General features: G+C 35.2%; 2 protein-coding genes across 7 annotated transcripts in view; one reads left to right on the top strand and one right to left on the bottom strand.

Annotated features, from left to right (window-relative positions):
* Position 1: 1 nt before the first annotated feature.
* The window catches only part of LOC139977604 (uncharacterized), a 40,237-nt gene continuing 19,739 nt past the window's right edge, over positions 2-20,499 (bottom strand). Inside the window, exons 2-19 of one of the 4 annotated variants that reach the window (XM_071987017.1) lie at positions 13,413-13,696; positions 11,605-11,952; positions 10,976-11,335; positions 10,363-10,503; positions 10,016-10,040; positions 9,275-9,339; positions 9,067-9,091; positions 8,578-8,645; positions 7,774-7,804; positions 7,397-7,473; positions 6,854-7,018; positions 5,913-6,023; positions 5,266-5,435; positions 5,034-5,153; positions 4,642-4,753; positions 4,150-4,249; positions 3,964-4,045; positions 2-229 (exon numbers count right to left, since the gene is read on the bottom strand). In XM_071987017.1, coding sequence (XP_071843118.1) covers positions 107-229; positions 3,964-4,045; positions 4,150-4,249; positions 4,642-4,753; positions 5,034-5,153; positions 5,266-5,435; positions 5,913-6,023; positions 6,854-7,018; positions 7,397-7,473; positions 7,774-7,804; positions 8,578-8,645; positions 9,067-9,091; positions 9,275-9,339; positions 10,016-10,040; positions 10,363-10,503; positions 10,976-11,335; positions 11,605-11,952; positions 13,413-13,584 — 2,295 coding nt within the window. In that variant the 5' untranslated portion in view covers positions 13,585-13,696 and the 3' untranslated portion in view covers positions 2-106. Of the gene's footprint in view, positions 230-3,963; positions 4,046-4,149; positions 4,250-4,641; positions 4,754-5,033; positions 5,154-5,265; positions 5,436-5,912; positions 6,024-6,853; positions 7,019-7,396; positions 7,474-7,773; positions 7,805-8,577; positions 8,646-9,066; positions 9,092-9,274; positions 9,340-10,015; positions 10,041-10,362; positions 10,504-10,975; positions 11,336-11,604; positions 11,953-13,412; positions 15,784-20,499 lie in introns of those variants that run through there. The other 3 variants (XM_071987014.1, XM_071987016.1, XM_071987015.1) reach the window with 3 other exon arrangements.
* LOC139977606 (uncharacterized) lies at positions 15,898-19,730 on the top strand. 3 transcript variants are annotated; one of them, XM_071987018.1, is made up of 3 exons: positions 15,898-16,099; positions 17,075-17,136; positions 17,583-19,730. In XM_071987018.1, exons 1-3 carry the CDS (start codon positions 16,034-16,036, stop codon positions 18,412-18,414), a joined length of 960 nt encoding a protein of 319 aa, XP_071843119.1. In that variant the 5' UTR covers positions 15,898-16,033; the 3' UTR covers positions 18,415-19,730. The 3 variants fall into 3 exon arrangements, with proteins under 3 accessions (XP_071843119.1, XP_071843122.1, XP_071843123.1); XM_071987021.1 differs by having other exon boundaries at positions 15,901-16,084; positions 17,583-19,729; XM_071987022.1 differs by lacking the exon at positions 15,898-16,099 and adding an exon at positions 16,119-16,200.

Genomic DNA, 20,499 nt, shown 5'->3' with positions numbered 1-20,499 from the left:
AGTCATGTGATCAATGGTTTCTATTAAGATCTAGTATCATATTTACATTAGGAGATTTCATACTCCTATGAAACCTTGCATGGACGCATTATAAAAAGCACACTGTTTAGTAGTTTTCGTGCAAGCTGCATTCTGCCACTTTTTGCACATTTCCTCCCATTGGGACGTATATATCAGCAAAAGATATTTCACTCCCAGGACTTTCACTTGACAACGTTTCCTTCCATATCTGCCAAAAAAAATGAGTCTTAGTCTTAGTCGCATATCGGATACTTCAACCAACACTCAATTCCATGCACTCATGTCATTGCATAAACATACTTTGCAAAATTTTCTAGTTGTTTACCCAAATTGTAAAATTTCTTATTATCCTATATATATATATATATATATATATATATATATATATATATATATATATATATATATATATATATATATATATATATATATATATATATATATCTATATATATATATATATATATATCTATATATATATATATATATATATATATAGGGGCGGATCCAGGGGGGCCGACCCGGCCCCGGCCCCCCCCCCTCTTTTTGGAAATCAGTTGGGTTTTTTTTTTATGTGAGAGTACTTCAAATTCCTAATAGGCATAACTTGATGAAAGAAAAGCCTAATATATATCCATCTGCTCTTCCCTAAAACGCGATCGTTTTTATTCCAAATTTGAAACTAAGGCAATTATCAGGCCTACGCGACATCACTTATTAATTAGATACGGCTCAGTACTATAGTGCTGACTATTACTGTCAGGGAAAATCAATGCACAGTTAGCAAGTATATCATAATTATCTGAATGAAAGGGGGTGTAGGCGGTTTTACACTATCTAACGCAACGTAGTCGCCAAGAACCTGAAGTATTTTTAAGGGAGGGCCCGAGGAACATGAAATTATAGCATGCTCCTCGTGGTGAAACATAATTGCACCTATTAGGTGAATTGAGTGTACTGTTAATAGTAGGAAAGACTAGCGTAGGTTCTTATGACCAACTAGACCGGTTTCTGCTCTCAAACTTTATAGGAGGAGCTTCATCAGTAGTAGCCTTTGAATATTTTATATTCGGCCTGGGCGTCTCGTTCAAAATGCATCTATTTTCTGTGCACGAGTTTTTATGAACTCATAGTGCAGCTATAAGAGCATCTAAAAGAGCTTCGTGTGAACCTTGGGAGTCAGCTGATTCTTCGTTAGTATGAAACCTTGAGTTAACAAGTAAATCTTTGAGATTTTGGGCCCTTTTGTAGGCTAGAATCGGTTCTTTTTGAAACAGTTTGGATAATTCCGCGTGGAGGGGCGAAGCGAGCGGGGGGGGGGGGGGGGGGGGTGAGGTGTCACACCCCCAATAATTTGGTCGCTGTCGGCAAATTTTGGGTCTGTCGGCAAAAGGAGAAAAGGTGAAGAGAGCGGAAGGGGAAGAAAGAAGGAAAGCTGAATAGAGAAAAGGAGAACGGGAGCTTCTTTATCGGTTATTTCGATTTTCCAGTTCTTCATCTGATAAACTCATTCACCAATCCAATCACCCGACGCCTGCAAGTTAAAATCCTCTCGGCAAATAACTGATAATGTCACGGCCGTCAGTATAGCTACTGTAGCCAGGCTCAGCTAGATGAGTGCCAGAATCGCCGGCAACTCAGTGAAAGAAATGGAATTAAAGGCTTCCGTATAGGCCGCAGCCCATGATTCGTTCTATCGTGTGACAACGTGTTGTTATTATCCTCTGTTCAGAATGACGTCATCGCAGATGTCATTCGTTCTCCGTGGAAAACTTAAGGACACGGCTCACGAATTGTACACAATTTTTAACGTTTCTCGCTTGTATATCAATGAATGTTGTTATTTCTCATTACCGGAAAGTTTTCTGAACATTTTCATCACGAAGTTTCACTATTTCAACGATCGGTGAAAGAAAAAACACAGTTCGATAATTGGTCCCAATTAATTCTTCTTCTGCTGACTGCCATAAAAATAATATCGAAATGGAAATTCTACGGTGCCAAATTTGACTTAAAGTTTGCACCAGATTGCATCTAAGGACGTTTCAAGACTAAAAATTTTCCAAAGGGGAGGGGGACACCCCCTCCCCTTAGACCCCTCCCCCATTCAGTCACCACTTCCAGATCCGTCGGCAAATCAAATCCTCCACCCCCCCCCCAACAAAAAAACTTGGCTACGACCCTGTCCGCGTGTTGCGAGATTAAGTGCCAATGTTTCAAAAGTACATTTTTCAAATGCGTGGTTTTGATATGGGGTGTATAGGTAAGCTTGAACACCATTGGTGGTTCCTTTTGTTTAGGTTTGGTAGTGAGGTATTGCCCACGGTTTTCAAATTTTATGCCTTTCGTGGCTGAGGCAATTTCCTCTTTCTTATAGTTACGGAGTAACAGTTTCTCTGTGAACGCATTCTTTTTCTGTAAGAAGTTAGTCTCATTGTTACAGGGACGTGTGTATCGTAAGACTTCCCCTTTAATGAAGCCTTTAAAAGTGGCAAGTGGGTGTGCAGAGTTTCTGTCGAGGTATTGGAAGGTTTCCGTGGGTTTGGTGTAGACTTTGGTGTCTAATAACCCATTGGTTTCAAACCTTGGACCTTTGAAGATTTTCAAATCTAGGTATGTTACCTCGGTGTGTAATATTTCTACCGTAAACTTTAAGAAGCAGTGAATTTCATTTAACCTGTTTACTAGTTGTTCAAGTTCCTGAGGTGAACCGTCGTAAAGCAATAGAATTTCATCTCTATAGCGGAGCCATTTTAAGATTTTATTATCTGTCGGTAAAATCTGGTTTTCCAGTCTATGCATGACGATATCACAGATTTCCGGAGAGGCTTGGCTGCCCATGGCGCAACCGATCTTTTGTAGATAGAATTGGTTATTGAACTCGAAACAGTTTCTTGTTAAAAATAAGTTCAATTAGTTTGCGCATGGATATGGAAGATATTTTATTTATTCCATATTGGTTTTTTTCCGCCTTTTCATAGACTTCTTGACATATATCTAATGCCTCCCCTTGGGGAGTATTGGTATACATGGCTTCCACAATTTTAAGAATGTGATTTGTGTCTTTCACATAGGTGCTTTGTTTTAATACAATAGGAAGCAAGAAATAGTCCACAAATTCCGATATTGTTTTCGGTCGGTGATCCGTTTCCGCTTATTATCGGGCCCTCCCTTAAAAATACTTCAGGTTCTACGTTCTACTTCAGGGACTACGTTGCGTTATATAGTGTAAAACCGCCTACACCCTCTTTCATTAATAAGTATATTATAATTATCTCATTGAATATATCTTGTTTTATGTTTTTTCTTGGGGTGAATCTGGTGTCATAACTTTCGCGCAAAAGATAAAACGAATCGACACAATAATAGTGTATCCATTGTACATGCACTGCTGAGCTTGTTAAATATGTGTCTATCGAGAAAAAAATATGTGCAAAAAGAAGCGTGTCTGGCGTTCTGGTTTTTCTAGTTTTTAACGAAATGTTTCACCATTTTGCATCTAAGCACTCACAATTAACCAAAAATTTCCAGGGAAAACCCCTCCCTCCAGACCCCTCCCCAGGACGCCGATCACTAAAGTGCTACCATCGGGATGTCGGCCCCCCCCCTTTCTCAAAATCCTCGATCCGCCCCTGATATATATATATATATATATATATATATATATATATATATATATATATATATATATATATATATACGTTTTAATACGTTTCAAAATCTTAACAGTTGTTTGGTGTATTTATTTACAAGTTAATATGATGGACGCTAGAAGAAAGTGTGCTTAACAAACATCACAAGAGAATAAATATGATTAATGCGGTCACTAATACTATGAGAGAAAAACCTCGAAAGGTTGAAGTGCTCATGAAAAGGTAATGCTATTAATACACTATATCGTGTGACTACATTTATGGTCAAAGGATTATATAATTTCCGTTACCTCTGTTAAGGAAGACCGTAAATCACAAACAGTTGGACGCATAGATGGTTTTTGTCTCCAACAATCGCATATAACATCGGCTCTATGAATCGAAATAAAATGAGAATATATCATTGCGATGGATTCCTATTGAAGAATCGTGAAAAGAATTATCAAAACTTGTTTCTGGGCATGCCAGTGACGTACCTCAGAGAATCATATTCTGCTGGCCACACCTTTTGTAGAAAGGACTGCAAAACAGCATCGTCATGGTCGTCTTCCATGATATTACAATCAAGTTCTGTCTCTTTGAACAATAAGCAGAAATCAATATGCTATTAAGTTAATAGCTCGTGTAACTGAATATTCATACATGTTCCCTTCTTTCCTGTGACAATTTACATCGTTAGAAAGACATCGACGTTACTCCCGTTACTATAATTCCAACTTGTAGAAATTGTCATATGTTTTATGTGTGGTTACATATAATATTAATTACAGTGGCGTTCATATATTGGACCTCCTATTGGCTGATTTAAATAGTTACAGCAGTTGGGGAACAAACAATATCCAAAGCTAAGTTAACAAATGGAAATGACTGCCAAATAAAAAAAAAAAACCACAAGTTATTAAAGTTGTACCTTCACGATACCCTGTTACCTTCCTTGAATATGAAAATATAGTTAACATGTTACTTACCACCAGTTACGATTTCCAATATTACCACTGCCAATGCCCATACATCACTCTCTGGTGTGTACTCATTTCGAAGCGTTGTTTCCGGAGGAAAATGATCCGCTAGATATGTTTTCTGTTTTGTAGAAAACGTCAGAATTATTTCAAACAAGTTTTGAAAATGTGGAGTGTGTTTTGTCAAGTAACTGGTTAAAAGTAATTGAAAAGTGTCAAAAGTGACCAGGTGATGATTCTTGTTAACATTTGTATAGTATGACTGTGAAGCTAACAAATATGAAAAATGAAGCCATTTAGTGCAGCAAAAAAAAAATTGTAGAATGCCCCTGGTAAAATCAGTTACACTTCATTCACTTAATTGTTGCTACATGTTGCTTACTGTGTGTACTAATCAATACCTTTGACTTTTTAGACAAGATTATTCCTGTTGCATCTTCGGCAAGGCAAAAGTCATAAAGTTTGCAAACGCCGGTCTTAGTCAAAAGGATCTTCTTTGTTGATAAACCAGGATGCAAAAACTGCAAGATGAACAAATTCAAGCAGCCGGTAAAGTAATTAATAGATCAATGCTGTAATTAGAGAATATAAGGTGTATGGGTAATTTGTAAAAGGATAATATTTGCAACTTACCCCGTAGGAATGAATTAACTGAATTCCTGATAATATATTCGAAATATAACCCTTAACCTCCAAGAGTGGAATTCTTCCCTCGTAGGTAGAGGTGCGATCGTCAACCTGTCTTTTGACGGTAGCCTCCAGCGTTCCGCAAATGTAGTGTTCATGTAAGAGGTACAGTTGCTCTGGACGGTAGAACCAAAAATGAGCAATTGTTCATCGTAAAGTTATGGCAAATCGAATCACATTTCCTTTAAGGTTAAATGGATCATGAAAGTTTTGCTTTATTTGTAAGAGAAGAACCAAGAAAGTAACTCTTTTACAATGTTTCAATTTGTCCAGTCAGTGATATATGACTGTATTTCTAAATCTATATGGAAAACAAGAACATGACAAAACAAAATCTCTGCTCTGGCTCTTCTTACATTTTGTCATGGTTTTAAGTGTTGTAGTAGACGTTCATCAACTTAAAAACAATTCGTGCTTCTTTGTTATCAATGTTAGTTTCGAAGTTTTAACATTCGTGTGCTTGTTGATATATATTTTTTTGTAGGCAGAAAACAGAAACTGGGGAAGTCTTATAACAAATTTGAAACAACAACTGACAATGGACAAAGTTGATTTATTCTCCTTTAGATGTTAACAGAAAACACTTTGCTTACCCGAGGCAATGCAAATACCTTCAACGTTTGGTATGCTGTCGGAAACTGGTAACTCGAGGACACGTTTTATGTATGACTCCCACCGTATCTGCTTTGCAAAAAGTGCCGCATCTAAATGAAGGGTATAAGAGCCAGCGTGGGAGAATATATATATTTATATATACTTAAAAATGGTGATTCTGTGTACATTGTCAGATTCAAAAGCACCACGGGTGTACAATCTGTGCAATTATATCACTTGCGTAATACGCCATAATAGATTTTAATACGCATTCACATATAAGTAGAATCACTGTGGTAAAGTAGTGTCACAGACCAATTGGTCTGTGACACGAAGATCTGATATTCGCTTTCTACTGTTCGCCACATATTATTTATGTTTGTCACATATTACCACCCGCTATAGTCAGAACATTCTTGAACACCGTTAACAAGGAATTTGCACCACTGAAAGAAGATAAATCTCTGGCTGAAACTTTTAATCCACCTCCCCTACTGGCGTTATACCAACCCCCTCTTAGAACTCTTCTCAATGTATTGTTTATCTCCTGTATCTTCTTATTGCTTGATGCTTTCAGACAATCTGTGATGTTGTCACTCCTTAAACATCTATATACATTTCACTTGTACATACTTTTCACATCAACTAGAGCTATTGCTGAAGAAAGTCATCCGAAAATTGTAATACATATTACAAACTATCAGTATTCCCACTTTGTCAACTATGAGTCTTATCTCACTTTTTTTGTCTTATTTTGAATCAGAATACAGTCACGTAGATCTATAATTTACAGTGTCGATAGACTACTGGTTAGGGTGTTCGCATATAAAGCCGGATGCCTGGGTTTGAACCCCCGGCAAAGGCTCGACGATTTTACACTGTTCTGGACATTCCAGCGCATTACAGTTTCAAGTATATGTATAATATTTATGATCGTTACCTGAAGCTGTAGTAATGATAACGCACTTTGCTTTCATAGAAGATGGTATGGTCCCCATCCATCTGTTGTATAACAAACCACTTTTCAGTGTCACTATCTTGCACATGTCTTCTTCGAGGTATATTTTTGTCTCAGGGACTCCTTCTCGAATCGAAGAATAATAGACTGTGTTTCAAGAGAAAAAATACACTCTTTATTACTTGCAATCACGTTTAATAATATCACATTGCATAATTTGCAAAGGATATACAATTCATAGTCCTCTGAACAAGTAACGTTAACAAGATGTCAAATATACAAATGTCAAATGATATTCAAATGTCACCTCTCTCTTGATATTTGAAATATAGTAATGATTGTTGATCTACTTGAATTAGCTTTACATGTCAATTTACTTAGCGTTTTAGTACTAGAATTAGAGGCAAGATGGTTGTAAGTACTGGGGTAAACATATTGTAAAACAAGTTTCTATACCCTCCAAGATATATGTGTAACAAAGGAAACGTCACCGGCACAGGATCTACGGCGAAAAAAAATATTTACCTGGTTCATTGGTCTCTGCTGTATATTTAAGATGCTGGGGATCCCTTTTTTCAACTGGTATCTCCGGAAGCTCAACACTGCAAGGTAAGAATATAAAAACCTTTAAATATCTATTAACGTTCTAAGCTCATTTACAGTCAGTAAATGTTAATATAAATCAAGCACGGCAATGATTACTTCAGCTTGATTTTGGAAGGTATATAAACGTCAGGACATCTGCATGTATTCCTGGAGTTTGCTGTATGATAATTCTGTTAAGAAACCAATACATACAGGGTAGGAAATATGAACCACAATGACAACTATTCTTTGGTATGCGTTAATGCCATTGATTTTCTTTAATTGTTGAAGTTTTTCTTATGAAAGCCTATTCTTACTTTCGTTTACTCATTCGAGTTTGACTTCCTCCTACAAAGAAAAAAGAAATACAAAAGACAATGTCGGAATGTAAAGGTAATTTATGCAAGGACGTAAAATAAGCATTTAATATCAAATTGTTCTAAAAAATAATTAGTGTGAATGAAATTTGGAAGGGCAAGTGAATTTGAGACCAGACTTGACGAACAAGGGAGTTACGACGTCCCTTCTTTTTTTCTTTCCCACTATTTTTTTTCTTTTCCAGCTCTTTCTTTTCTTCCCCTTACTTCATGTCCATCATCACTTCATTACGGTTTTTCCTAATCCGACTTTAGCAATCCTTCTGCCCCAATCACTCCCTCACAATACCTCAATAATTTGCTACTCTTCTTTACTGCACAGTTTATCAGGATGTTTGTTAGAATACTACAGTACCTATAGATATCACAGTTGAAGTATGTTCCTTATCTAAAGCTAGAGTAGAAAGTTGATAGGGAGGAGTGGGAGACAAGGTGTATGAAATCTTAGTTAACTTGTAAACTCAGATTGGTACAACCTCGGAAGGGGTAGTGGATTTGGCGCAGCTGTTCTTGTTATGTAGGTTTAGTTGAATAAATATTTCCATTTCAGGAGAATCACATATGAATTTTACATAAAATATACTTTTTTTTTCTATTTATCCTTCAAGAATAGTTGCGTTCCGCTTACGTTGAAACATATAGGTGGAAGCTTGATGTTAGTTGATGGGGTTATTTTAAGCAATATCCCTTGTTTCATATTTCTTATACATATTTAGAAATTAAAGGTATGTAAATTGCACCCACTTTGCGAAAACTCCTTCGGGTGTTCGTCAGATATTTCTGTTATACAAGACGATCCCTGTTGAGTTTTTCTATAAAGAGAAATTTTTTTTATTGCTGTCATTTTGAACCCAAATTTCGACTTCAAATTACTTCTAATACTTGGGCTGGGGAATGGAAAAAGACAAGAAATGGATCGTTTCTTTATGATAATTAGCATATGTATACATTCACTTATATTAATAAAACTATTTAAATCAGTTCTGTATCTGATACCTTTTGGAAATGAAATTAAAATGAACGGTGGAATCTGTTTTATAAATTATTTAATAACAAAACAGTTACATAAAACGCAGTTAATATTCAAACATATGGCAAATGAGTAACAAAGTGCATGAAGTGCATTGCAAGGAACTGGAATGTCTAGTTGTCCAGTGTCATCTAAACATGGTTCTTTGTAAATAAGAAAATTTATGATAATGTTCGACTCAGCAAACAAGGAAATCAACTTACTCAATATCATGTTGCAGCAGTTCCACTAAATTTAGAAGTTAGGTAAAAGAGAAATTCATGACATTTGATGATGTTTGGAGGTCAATGGAAGTAAAGCAATAATCGTTAAAATATTGTCTATCATAGTTGCTCAATAACATTTCGAAGCTTTGTACTTTATCCTTCAACACAACCGGTATGAAACGTAACTAACGATATTAATACTAACTTTTCTGAGAAGAATCACGATTACCGCCAGGAGCAGAATAGCAACCTTCGGATTGCCTTTGCGAACTGAAAAGAGGCATTAGAAGAATTAATCATCATAAAAATGAAGACATTTCCATTTATTTTAAATGAAAATAAAGTATATACGCAGCATCCAAAACCAAGTATAGCCATAAATAGTAAGGTGTGAGCTAGAATGAAATTTCAATTCCAAAACGCATGGTTTATCTAAAATCAAATTTATCATAATTGTAAAAGATGTTCTCTACATACAATTGAGAAAATATATTGACTAAAACTTTCATTATTATGCCCACATGGTATTAACAAACGTAAAGAGTTCAACTCCTTCAAAAGAATAAGCTTTATGAATTGATCTCTGATGCTAGAAAGTTTCATGAACTCGATTATCATTGTTCACGTTAACGGTATTTTACTGTTTTTTTAATGGAAGGTTAGCTCTTTTAGTTTCGTTGTACTCTTCTGCTGTTGTGTTTTATTCTCCTTTTTTTTGCAGTTTTATAGGCTGTTATAATATTGACTTCTATTCTTACCTATTTTATTGGTTTACGCTGTTTCTATATCCAAACAGCTATTTTTTTTAGACGTTTAAAAGCATCTGCGCACATTCAGGTAGTATTAGTATACTTGTTATAAATGGATTAAATTACATGATGCTCGAGTACGAAAATCATGTTTTCACATGTTATCAGAAGGTATTTCAAGTCAAATTGCCACTTACCTTGAGTTATCAACAACTAAAAGTCCTGAAAAGAAATTAAAATTTTTCACGTTACCCAAGTATCTTCTCTTTATAGTTTCTAATTTCAAAATAGGATCGAAACGTCAGGCCAACTTACTTTTACACACACAAAATAGTTTGGTACATTGTCTTCGTTTTCAGTTAATTATAAATTACCAAAGCATGAGATGATCCGCTGTTCAGCAAACCTCAGCTGATGAATAAGCAATTATATCGTGCAGTGTCTCGAGCACGTTTAATAGAATAATTAGCTAAAGATAAATTGCCTTCATTTGTAATATTAAAATGAATCATACAATAATGTAATATTGAAATAAATTTATTACCAATGCCACGATGTTTTACCATTAGAATGATAAATACAGAAACGAAAACGGCTCCGATAATCGCTACTGGTAGGATAATCGTTACCAGTTTTGCTTGTGATGTTTGTCTATTCGTATGCTCGTCTGATGAGCGTTCTGTAACTAGAGAAAGGCATAGAAATTGGTGTCCCGTTTGGTGTCATCATGATAACGGGAAACGTTGTACTTACACAGGGAGAATCAAATGTTGCCGTTGATTGATTAAAATAGTGTTGTAAATAACGTTCAAAATATCGTAAAATATGACTCAATAAAATGGTAGTTATTCTACAAATGCTTAGACCGACAAGCAGCATTTAAGATTGTTCTTATTGCACAATATACATAATCCGTGAACGAGAATAGACATGATGTAGTGAAAAGCACAGATGAAATTGTTGTGAGCTTCAAGTACATTTCGTTGTTTCTCTAGTCAAAAGACACAAGTCGAATAAATTATTGAATAATTAGTGTTCTATATCGAATATCGTATCATCCGATATGTTAGATATTGTTTGAGACATTTGTAAACAATATATACAACTTTAATAGTGGTAAATTGAGATGACCAACTTGTGTTACTTTGGCAACTTACCGGTTTCGTAGGCATGGAAAACGGTATAGAGCTTTCGCAGCTCAGTGTCATTTGCAGAGAGTGGCCAGCTACCAATGCAGGAGATGGAGCCGCCAGGTGGTCGTGCAAAATATCTCACGGTTTTTATAGTGTAATAAAACTCTGTGGAAGTATTCCACGAAGTATTCGAATATCTCTCCCACAGATCGCTGTTGCTATGAACAACATCCTCGTCCACTAACAAGGAAATGTTACTAGAAGGACGCGAGTCTTGTGCGAGACACGTTGCAGTTACGGTGGAACCTGACGAAATTATCAACGCTTCCGTGGAGTTTATGTATACCACATTACCATTTACCAAGAGCGAGTAGATTGGTGGTGCTGTGTGGAGATGAGAAGGTGCTAAAGTTGAATCATGTTTACACTTTGCCAAGATAATATGGTCATCATTGCAACTTTGACTGTTTTCTTCTTTCATTAACGAGAAAATATGAAAACTCTCTTACGGTACTGTTAAAACAAATCTTATGTCTTTGTTTCTGCAAAAAATAAAGTTGCGACATTTTGATTCATAAAAACAAAGTTCTAGTCACTTCAAGTTCATGATACTAATATACATTGTCCATGAAAAAATATTAACTCTTACTCACCGTACACATAATATGAGAGAGTAATGTTGTTAATAAGCCAAATTGTTCCACCGTGAACAGCGCAGGTAATGTTCCCAGCAAAAGTTGTTGGTCGAATGGACAGATGAGCAATAGAATCGAAAGTTGCTTTGTTCAAATGATTTGTGGTGATTTCGAAACTAACATCAGTGTCTTCTACAAATTCCCCATTTATTAACCAGCGGAGCACGGTGAAAGGTCGAGCACCAATTGCAAAACAAGTAGCAGTGACGTTCTCAGATTGGGCGACAATAAGGTCAGCGGCTACGACAGTTCCCATGTTGGCATTGCTCTGTTCTATGTCAGTAGTTACATTAACATTCGGAGGAACTGAGAGTAACAAAGTAGCAGACGTAAAGTGACAATTAATCTTTCAAATTTGAATATGAATATCATTAGTACGTACCTTACTAAAAGTACTTATATCATAAACTAATCAATATGAACCTTAAATTCAGTAATAAAAATGAGCAACGTTTAAAACATTATCAACGAGGTGGCATACTGAAATGTAATCGTTGTGCCTACACATTTTTGTTAACGAGTTTTCGACGTAAAGCTATCATCTTGAGCTCTATACTGGCGGTTTAACTCTAACCTGCATCTATGTTGCTCTCTCATTTAGTCAAACTTGCTTTACATATAAATAACAAGAAAAAACCATCATGTTTGGTTATGCATTTGATTTTATGATGAAAGAGACATTTAACAACAAAAAACATGTACTGGTCTGTCATACTAAGGCAGCGTGCACTATTCTTACAATATAGGCGTACTCAGAACGTCACGTTTTTCAAAGCGTTTTTGTTTCCGTGTGTATGTAAACAGGTTTCTTAAAGCATAAACTCATGTACTATATGTAATAGTTTGTTGCGGGGAACTATCTTCCAACAAGTTATTAAATTATATTATTCCTACGACCTCCCTTAAGCTTACTTACATGTATACTTAGTTCGCGCCTTTATACACTCAACAAGAGCATTGGTGCATAACCAATAAACAGTGCAGTACACAGGCTTTAAAGAGATAGGAGTAAATTCAATATAACCCGACAGATTAAGGCAGGTGAATGTACGTTTGTAGACGGACCGGAAGCAAATTATTATATATATATATATTTTTTTCATTTCACACTCCAAACGGTGCATTCTAACGCAATATTAATATATAATTTATGTATATATCTCTCTCGCCACTCCCGCCCCCATATATATATATATATATATATATATATATATATATATATATATATATATATATATATATATATATATATATATATATATATATATGTATATATATATATATAAATATATATATATATATATATATATGTGTATAAATATATATATATACATATATATATATATATATATACATATATATATATATATATATATATATATATATATATATATCTACCTTTATATAAAGGTATATAGGTAAAAGTAGATCTTAACGCAAGATTGTGCTAACATGTTATAATAGTTTCTAAACTTAAGTTTATATTCGTTTAATTGAATCTTTATGGGAGGGCCAGGGGCAGATGAATGAATTTATAACATAGGGGCAGCTGCCTTGGGGTTATCAAAGCCGTTACCTATGTAGGGAGGTTTAGGGTTCCCTCCTAGAACACAAATAGACATCAAATGTTGCATTCGTAGGCATATTTAGATTATGTCTAAGACTTATAGGTATTTATGGCCATGGCCATGGCCAATAGAATGAGCATTCACTTGGCACCAAGCATTCACTTGACATCAATGTAAAATATCTTATAATGTACAAACCTTCAACGCGTAGGTAATGTTTAGTCACATGTGTGCCATAAATGCATTCGTAAAATCCTTCGTGAGAAATCTCTACTGGCTTTATCGACAAGGAATAATTTTTTGTGAGTGTGGCCGTATCTTTAAAGCGAGTACTCATAGGCGCGTTGTTGTAAAATAAAACGTAGGACATGTTAAATTTCCACTTTCTTGATTCAGATAACAGACCATCACAGTTCAAAAGCACTGATGAATTCACGAGAACTGTCTGATTCAATTCGGTGGTATACACTAAATGCAAACAGCTGAAGAAGAAGAAGGCATTGAACATTGCAATTACATTAAATGTGCTTATCCTCACGTCCATTGTGAAATCTTTATACCCAAAAAATTGTAATCCTTAATACAACTTTTAACTCTTCGTCAAAAGTGGCTTTCGCAAATATAAAATATACATTTCAAACATTCCAGAACTAAACCTTCCAGTATTCGCAAAGACACAGATAGTAGTATGTTATTTGTTCAATATTGATTATCGATGGATTTCGCCATCCTTTAACTACAACGATTGTCCTACTTCAATCTGCTATAATGAATTCCAGTTTTTTTTTCTTAGCTTAAAACGAAAGTGATTGCATTTTACAAAGCAATATTAAGAATGACAGTTATTTGATTTTACGGAGTTAATAATTAAGCAGCCTTTATTAATGCTTTGCTTGGTTACACTTTCGTTACAATGATACTATGCCCATTACTTCATAGTTTGGTGATTTTATGCATCAGTTTATCTCACTTGAGGCGAACAATTCTTTATTAATAATATAACCGTGATGGTTTACCCCGTAATTAAACAAAGAAGCATTCATACAAGTTGAAGAAGTAGCCAATGACTTTCACTTTTCCCACAGTTAAGAGAAATACTTGACATCGTGTGCAATAAAAGGAACACATTTGCTACAACAATACAACTGTACACGTTCGTGTACACTTTATATGTACATGGCATCATCCCAACAGAAATGTACATGATGAATGCTAATCTTCAAAGCCAGTAAGAGTGACCTTCAGTATTGGTTCACATAATTTTGGATCAAAATGTAAAGTATTAATCATAAAAATCGAAAAACATTATTTTGTTGATGAAAGAAACTGCCCGCTAAACTATAGCCGGTTTAACTTGGATTTATTTTGTCTTTTGTTTAAGATAATATTTTCAATATCCCTTTATGCATGGATAGAAATACTCGCAACCATTTTTGACAACAGTGAAAAAAAACATATACCTTACTTAATCATTCCTTCACGCATGCCATCGGGCAGCACAAGGTGGGCGTTAATTTAATTTACAGAAGAACGGACACAAAAGAAGACTAAATAGCTTCCTGACTGTTTGTTGCTTTATATTATTAATTTACTGTTTATTGTTTACGTTTTCTTCATTTCTTAATCATGTCATCAAGTGAATGAAAATGTCAGCACTGTCTAGTGTGCATAGCGGTAAATTCATAACCATGAATAATTTTATCACGGCATGTGTGATACAATTTTAACGGCATAAGCAATAATCTGCAAAACAACAAAATTTACTCTCTACGATGTTAAACTATACAGGACAGATTGTTATTTTATTTTACCATAATATACGATTGAATATGTTACTGCTACTTTGTACCGTTGTTATAACACTCAACGTAGGCACGCGGCGATTGATAAGCAACCCAATATCGTAGATCCTTACGCTATCAATTCTGGATGACATAGAATCCCTAACTGTCATATTTCCAATTCTCCGTTATCAGTATCATCATTCAGTTTGGTTCTGTACTTGATATATTTAAATGGCAGTGAGTATTGTTGATCACGATCGCATTACGTACCTGGTTGAACATATGCTATGCAAGGTCAACCAATTAGTAGATCAGATAAGATTGTTTACTTTCGTTTCGTAGTATCAAAGTCTGTTTGGATTGTGGATGGTGTAACGTCTGCACGGAACTACAAAAAACTAAGCTTTAAGTCCGAATATTCAGACTAAAGTAGTATGATGAATACATAAGAGATCAGCTGAAGTTTGACTCCCTCTAGAAATATCGACCGAAGGTCACTCTGAGAATCGTTCACCTGTAGACTCCATTCATACTTTGGCGTATAGACGAAATTCGTTATCCTGCGCTTTTCTGTTACATCGCTTCGCACTATTAAACTTTTTTTTTTTATATAGAGCGAGATATCAGCGACCTCACAATTTTCCGTATCATTTAAGATAAGTAGTGAAAGGTCATAGATATTGACCCCAGTAATATGAGGCAAATTCTGGTGATACTGGAATATATCGACATACTTTAAGATATAAGGAAGGATTTGTCATTGCACTAGTGACGTTGAGGTAGTAGTTTTGACACCACCGACATACTAGTAAACTTGTTCACCTGCTAAGAGTCACTGCGAAACAATGTGCATTTGCAATTCCATTTACAGCGTTCGCTATTAATACAGATACAACGTATAAATATGTGACTTAATTATAGTTACGAGTAAACATTGAACCTTGTTAACATTCCCAATATGAACTAGGATAACCCAATATTAAGATGCATTTATCAGATCGAACTTTGGCATATATATTTCATCAACCATAAGTAATGAAGACTCCATTATTCTATAGACGTATGACAGTGAGCAGACTTCGTAAGGTAAGCACTGTACATGTGAGTGATTTCTAGATACGTATTGTTACTTTAAATTATTGATACCTTCTTTGTACCAGTGAAGTTAGCCGATGGTAATATTCATCGATTACATTAATGTAGTGAGTTCTTCCGCATGTTCATTTAAGAAATATTGTAGTTTAGTACTTCAAGGTTAAGTATAATATAACTATTAGGTTAACGTATTTACATAAATAAGTTGTAACATTACATAATAAAACATGTGCACTATAGATCCGTGGAACTTGTAAATTTTCCAATAACACTATAATTAGATTGAAATCTGATGACGAAATTCGTTAGACTAAGCGTTAAGCAAAGTGAAGCTAGTGCATTAATCCCACAACATTAAATTATCAACTACATTTACAGTATAAATGTACGATGTTCTAGCGACAGTGTGGCATGAGTACAGTAGAGCGAAGAAATAAGACATTCTATCAACGCTGCATACATCATGTTGCTTTGGTCTTTTCACTACATGTGCAATCAATGTTTTGGATGATGCAAGAAAGATGACTCATTGCCATGTGTATATAAATAAAGCTTGAAACTTTGTGCAGAGTTTTAATATGAAATATTTTTAAGGTATTTGAATAAATTTAATTAGAACTTTTTATAATTCAATGACGATTGAAGTCATTTAGATAACTCGTCATTAAAGAGTTGGCATCGCACATTTTAAGCTTAATATTTTAAACAAAGTATGCATGTTTCATAGAAGTACCATGTTACATAATTTATCAAAGAAGATAAGGAAAAAGTGTTAACCATGTGAAAAACGGCGATCTATGAATTATGAAATTTGAAATCAGGAATGAGGCCGAGTTTTAAAGATTCAATATAAACCTAATTGTGTTCAGTACTACGTTATAAAAAGGTCAATGTTGACTTTCCTTGGATAAAGAAATACCAGTTCTTCAACCGAAAATGTTAATTCTCTGGTTTCATATTCTTTGATAATATTCATTTCAGATCTGGAGTTGTGAAACACTTCCAAGCATAATGACTACAAAGAAACTTAAGCCAGTGAATAAGTAAGTACTTTTTCCGGGTAGCACGGGCGAAAATTTGTATTATTTGTCTTACACTAGTCGATGCTCAATATCGGTCAACGTAAAGAATGTTCAAAGTTCGAACGGGAGCAAGACTGTGAAATCATATCTAACCTATAAGTACAATGTATGAATTATTAAGACCTTATAATGTTACATAAGGTGATATAGCAAATCATGTATCCGTGAACAAACCAACTTTGCATTTGTGTCAATTTGATACATACAAAGCAATAAACCAACGTTGTATACCGTTCAACAATTTGTTTTTCAACACTGGGGTTCTCGTGTCAGTACATACTTTGTTGTGTTTAAGTGACTCTAAACGTTGTTACATGTGTGTGACTGGTAAGGAAATGGAGTAACCAAACATGAGTACTGAATCACAAACCAATAGTTTAATCAGTCTAGACATTTTCTCCATGCAGGATAAAGGTTGGGAGATATCGACCAGAAATTCATGGATGGCGTACGTCTCATTTCATGCTGGACGCGTCCGATAAAATAGCCGTGTGTGGATACAACGACAGGTTGAATGTAACATTTATTGATCTGTTTTCAGGATTGGAACCATTAGCAAGCAAAGAAATATACGAACCGACTGACCGAATAATGTGGCCAAGATTCCTCTGCTTTTTGGAAAAAGCTCAATTGATAGCTACTTGCTCGGATCGTACATTACAACTGTATAAATACGAAATGAAAATGCCACTTGACGCTGCAGCACTCAATGGAGAGGTCACTTGTATGGCGTCAAGGGAAGAACATATTTTGATTGCATTTTTTCAGTCCAGGAAGGTAGACGTTTTTGACTTAAAGTTAAAGAACATAAAGACAATATTTTTGGAGGGCATGGATGGTGACTGGCCCTTCGAAATAACAGCCATCGTTGATCCTAATAAAATTTTTGTGTGCACCACTTTGGAAAATAAAGCCCTTCAGTATAACGATCATGGATTCCTGCGATGTAAATATAACAATTTGACTAGGCCAGAGTTGGCACCGATGAGTATAACTGTTAGTAAGCAACTAGATCAACTATTTATTTTGTGGGGTAAAGAACACATCCTGGTACACTCACTGGGAAACAATCGGCTATTGTACTCTTTCTATGTAGATAATTCGCACAGAATAAGAATAAATCTAGAGTCTATGTTACTCACAATCGGCAGAATGGATGGCGATATAAACGTTTACAACCCAAATAGCGCAAAGGCAGCTAGAAGAAAGTCAAAAGGTGATAAAACTATTTCTTGTTGAACTGATGTAGCCAATTTCTAATAACATGATCTATGCTAACTTGCTGCCATCGTTCTCTTTGAGATATTACTGAAATGAATATTTACATTTGTGTAAAAATAATAAAGAAATTTAATCAGAAAGGGCTGCAAGGCTCTATTTGAACAAATAATATACAAAATAAGGGATGAATATTAATCCATGCACTTTCAAGATACACACGACGTTCTTATAAGAGTATTATGTGCTAAAACAAATTAACCTTTCATTAAAAGAAAAAAACATATTGCTGTACCTATAGGGTGATTCTGAGCTAACTTTTTGGGCGTTCCTGCTCACAGTTATCGTCAGGGAACATTTCTTTAGTATTTCTAAGTGTGTTCTTGCCTAGGAAAGACATTAACTTGTCACCTTTTCTTTGAATCACTTTCCAACGTAAGGTAACAGAAAACTAGCTTTCGTCAAACATGTAAAACTATACTCAAAATGATGCAGTTCCATTGTACCGTACATCATTGGTCGTTATACTTCGTAATTTCACGTCAGTTATTAACACATGATGGCTACTTGTCTAAATGACGGAATATTATTGACAATCGCATTTCTTGTTTAATGAAATAATAAGAGAAAATTGTTAAAGCATTACTATTTTAATTCCATTACTTTCTCTCGTTAACTCGAACGTAAGACATTCAAAGAAATAAAGTCAGAGCACGGAAATATTTTTTTTTTGGAATTTACATTCTTTCGAATTTATGATGCCAATTGTAAGTTATTCTGCTTTTGTATAGTGTCTTCCCCGTGCCATTTTTTTGTATTGTAAAGATCGACTTTAGGAAAGAATACAAGGCTGTGACTCCTGAACCAAATCTTACCTAATCTGGTTTCCACTATTAAATATGGCAGAAACTCATGTCACGCTCATCCATGTGTTAAAAATAATTACTCATGTTAAGTCTATTGTATGAGTATTTGAGTTAAATGGGATGTAAAATTTGTAAGTTCTGGGACACAATTGTAGATCCATAACATCCAGGAGATATCTTTTGCAAAAGTTGAAACATGTTGTCAAAAATGATGACACACTTAAGTGCTCAAAAAGTAGAGGCAGGGGACAAGAATTTCAGATATCTATGTGGTACCATAGGCGTACGAAATAGTCCCAATTTAGGGAGCGGTAGAGGAGGCAGTAAGTGTTTGGCCGAAGTTTGAAACCTCCTAACTTTCGTAACTTAATATATGAGCCGCATGAAACAAGCTGATATCGGTTATGAGTATGATTTTATAGAAAGTGGCATTTGTAACCAGTGGCACACATGTAATGGTTAGGACCCGGGACGGATTCTTCCTTTGTCACCACTTGCTGGGCATGTCGTTATGAGGAAGGGGTCTACGGGAAGGGGTTTCCCCTTCCCCTTTGAGAATTTTTAGTTAAAGTTAGGTGGTTTGGATGCAAAATGATGCAAAATCTTTTGCAAAGCTTTGAACCTTATAGAATGGTTAGGAATTTTCATTTTTATTTATTTTATATTTTTCTCTTTATATTTTGGGCTGTGGCATAGCGTCCCATACCTTACAGGTGCCCGGGTGAACTTCCGCCCCACCCCGCTAGTATGCCACTGTTTGTTAGGGTGTTTTACATTCGGAAGTAATAATATCCGAATATACCTTTTTCTAATTGAGGCTGCTGACAATAATGCTAATGGAGATGGAATTTTGTATTTACGAAGTGCACTAGCTAATATATTTAAACAGGGGGAGTCTGGTGGGCCTTTCAACAATGCTGTTTGAAGAAGATAACAGTCGAAAAGTAAATGTCCGGATGCTGCCCGAATTTTTCAACAATCTTTACCAATTTATGAGTCACCTGAAACACTGTGTTTGACTTTGGTGATCAGTTTCCTATGTTTTCCCCAAATTAAACAATAACTATGCTGTGATGTTAACTATGGTTTGCAATTTATGACACGTACCGAGCACTTTCTGTTAGAACCCCCACACCCCCTTCCCCCACACGTATGAAATAAAATAGGTATTAACCCTTACATGCGGTACGACCATTATATAAATTAACCCACGTTCCCCACATATGGAAACAATAGGTAA

This window comes from Apostichopus japonicus, chromosome 12 (assembly GCF_037975245.1).
Source record: "Apostichopus japonicus isolate 1M-3 chromosome 12, ASM3797524v1, whole genome shotgun sequence".
Classification (NCBI taxonomy): Eukaryota; Metazoa; Echinodermata; class Holothuroidea; order Aspidochirotida; family Stichopodidae; genus Apostichopus; species Apostichopus japonicus.
The sequence above is the reverse complement of the archived record's forward strand: the minus strand, read 5'-3'. Positions and strand labels throughout refer to the sequence as shown.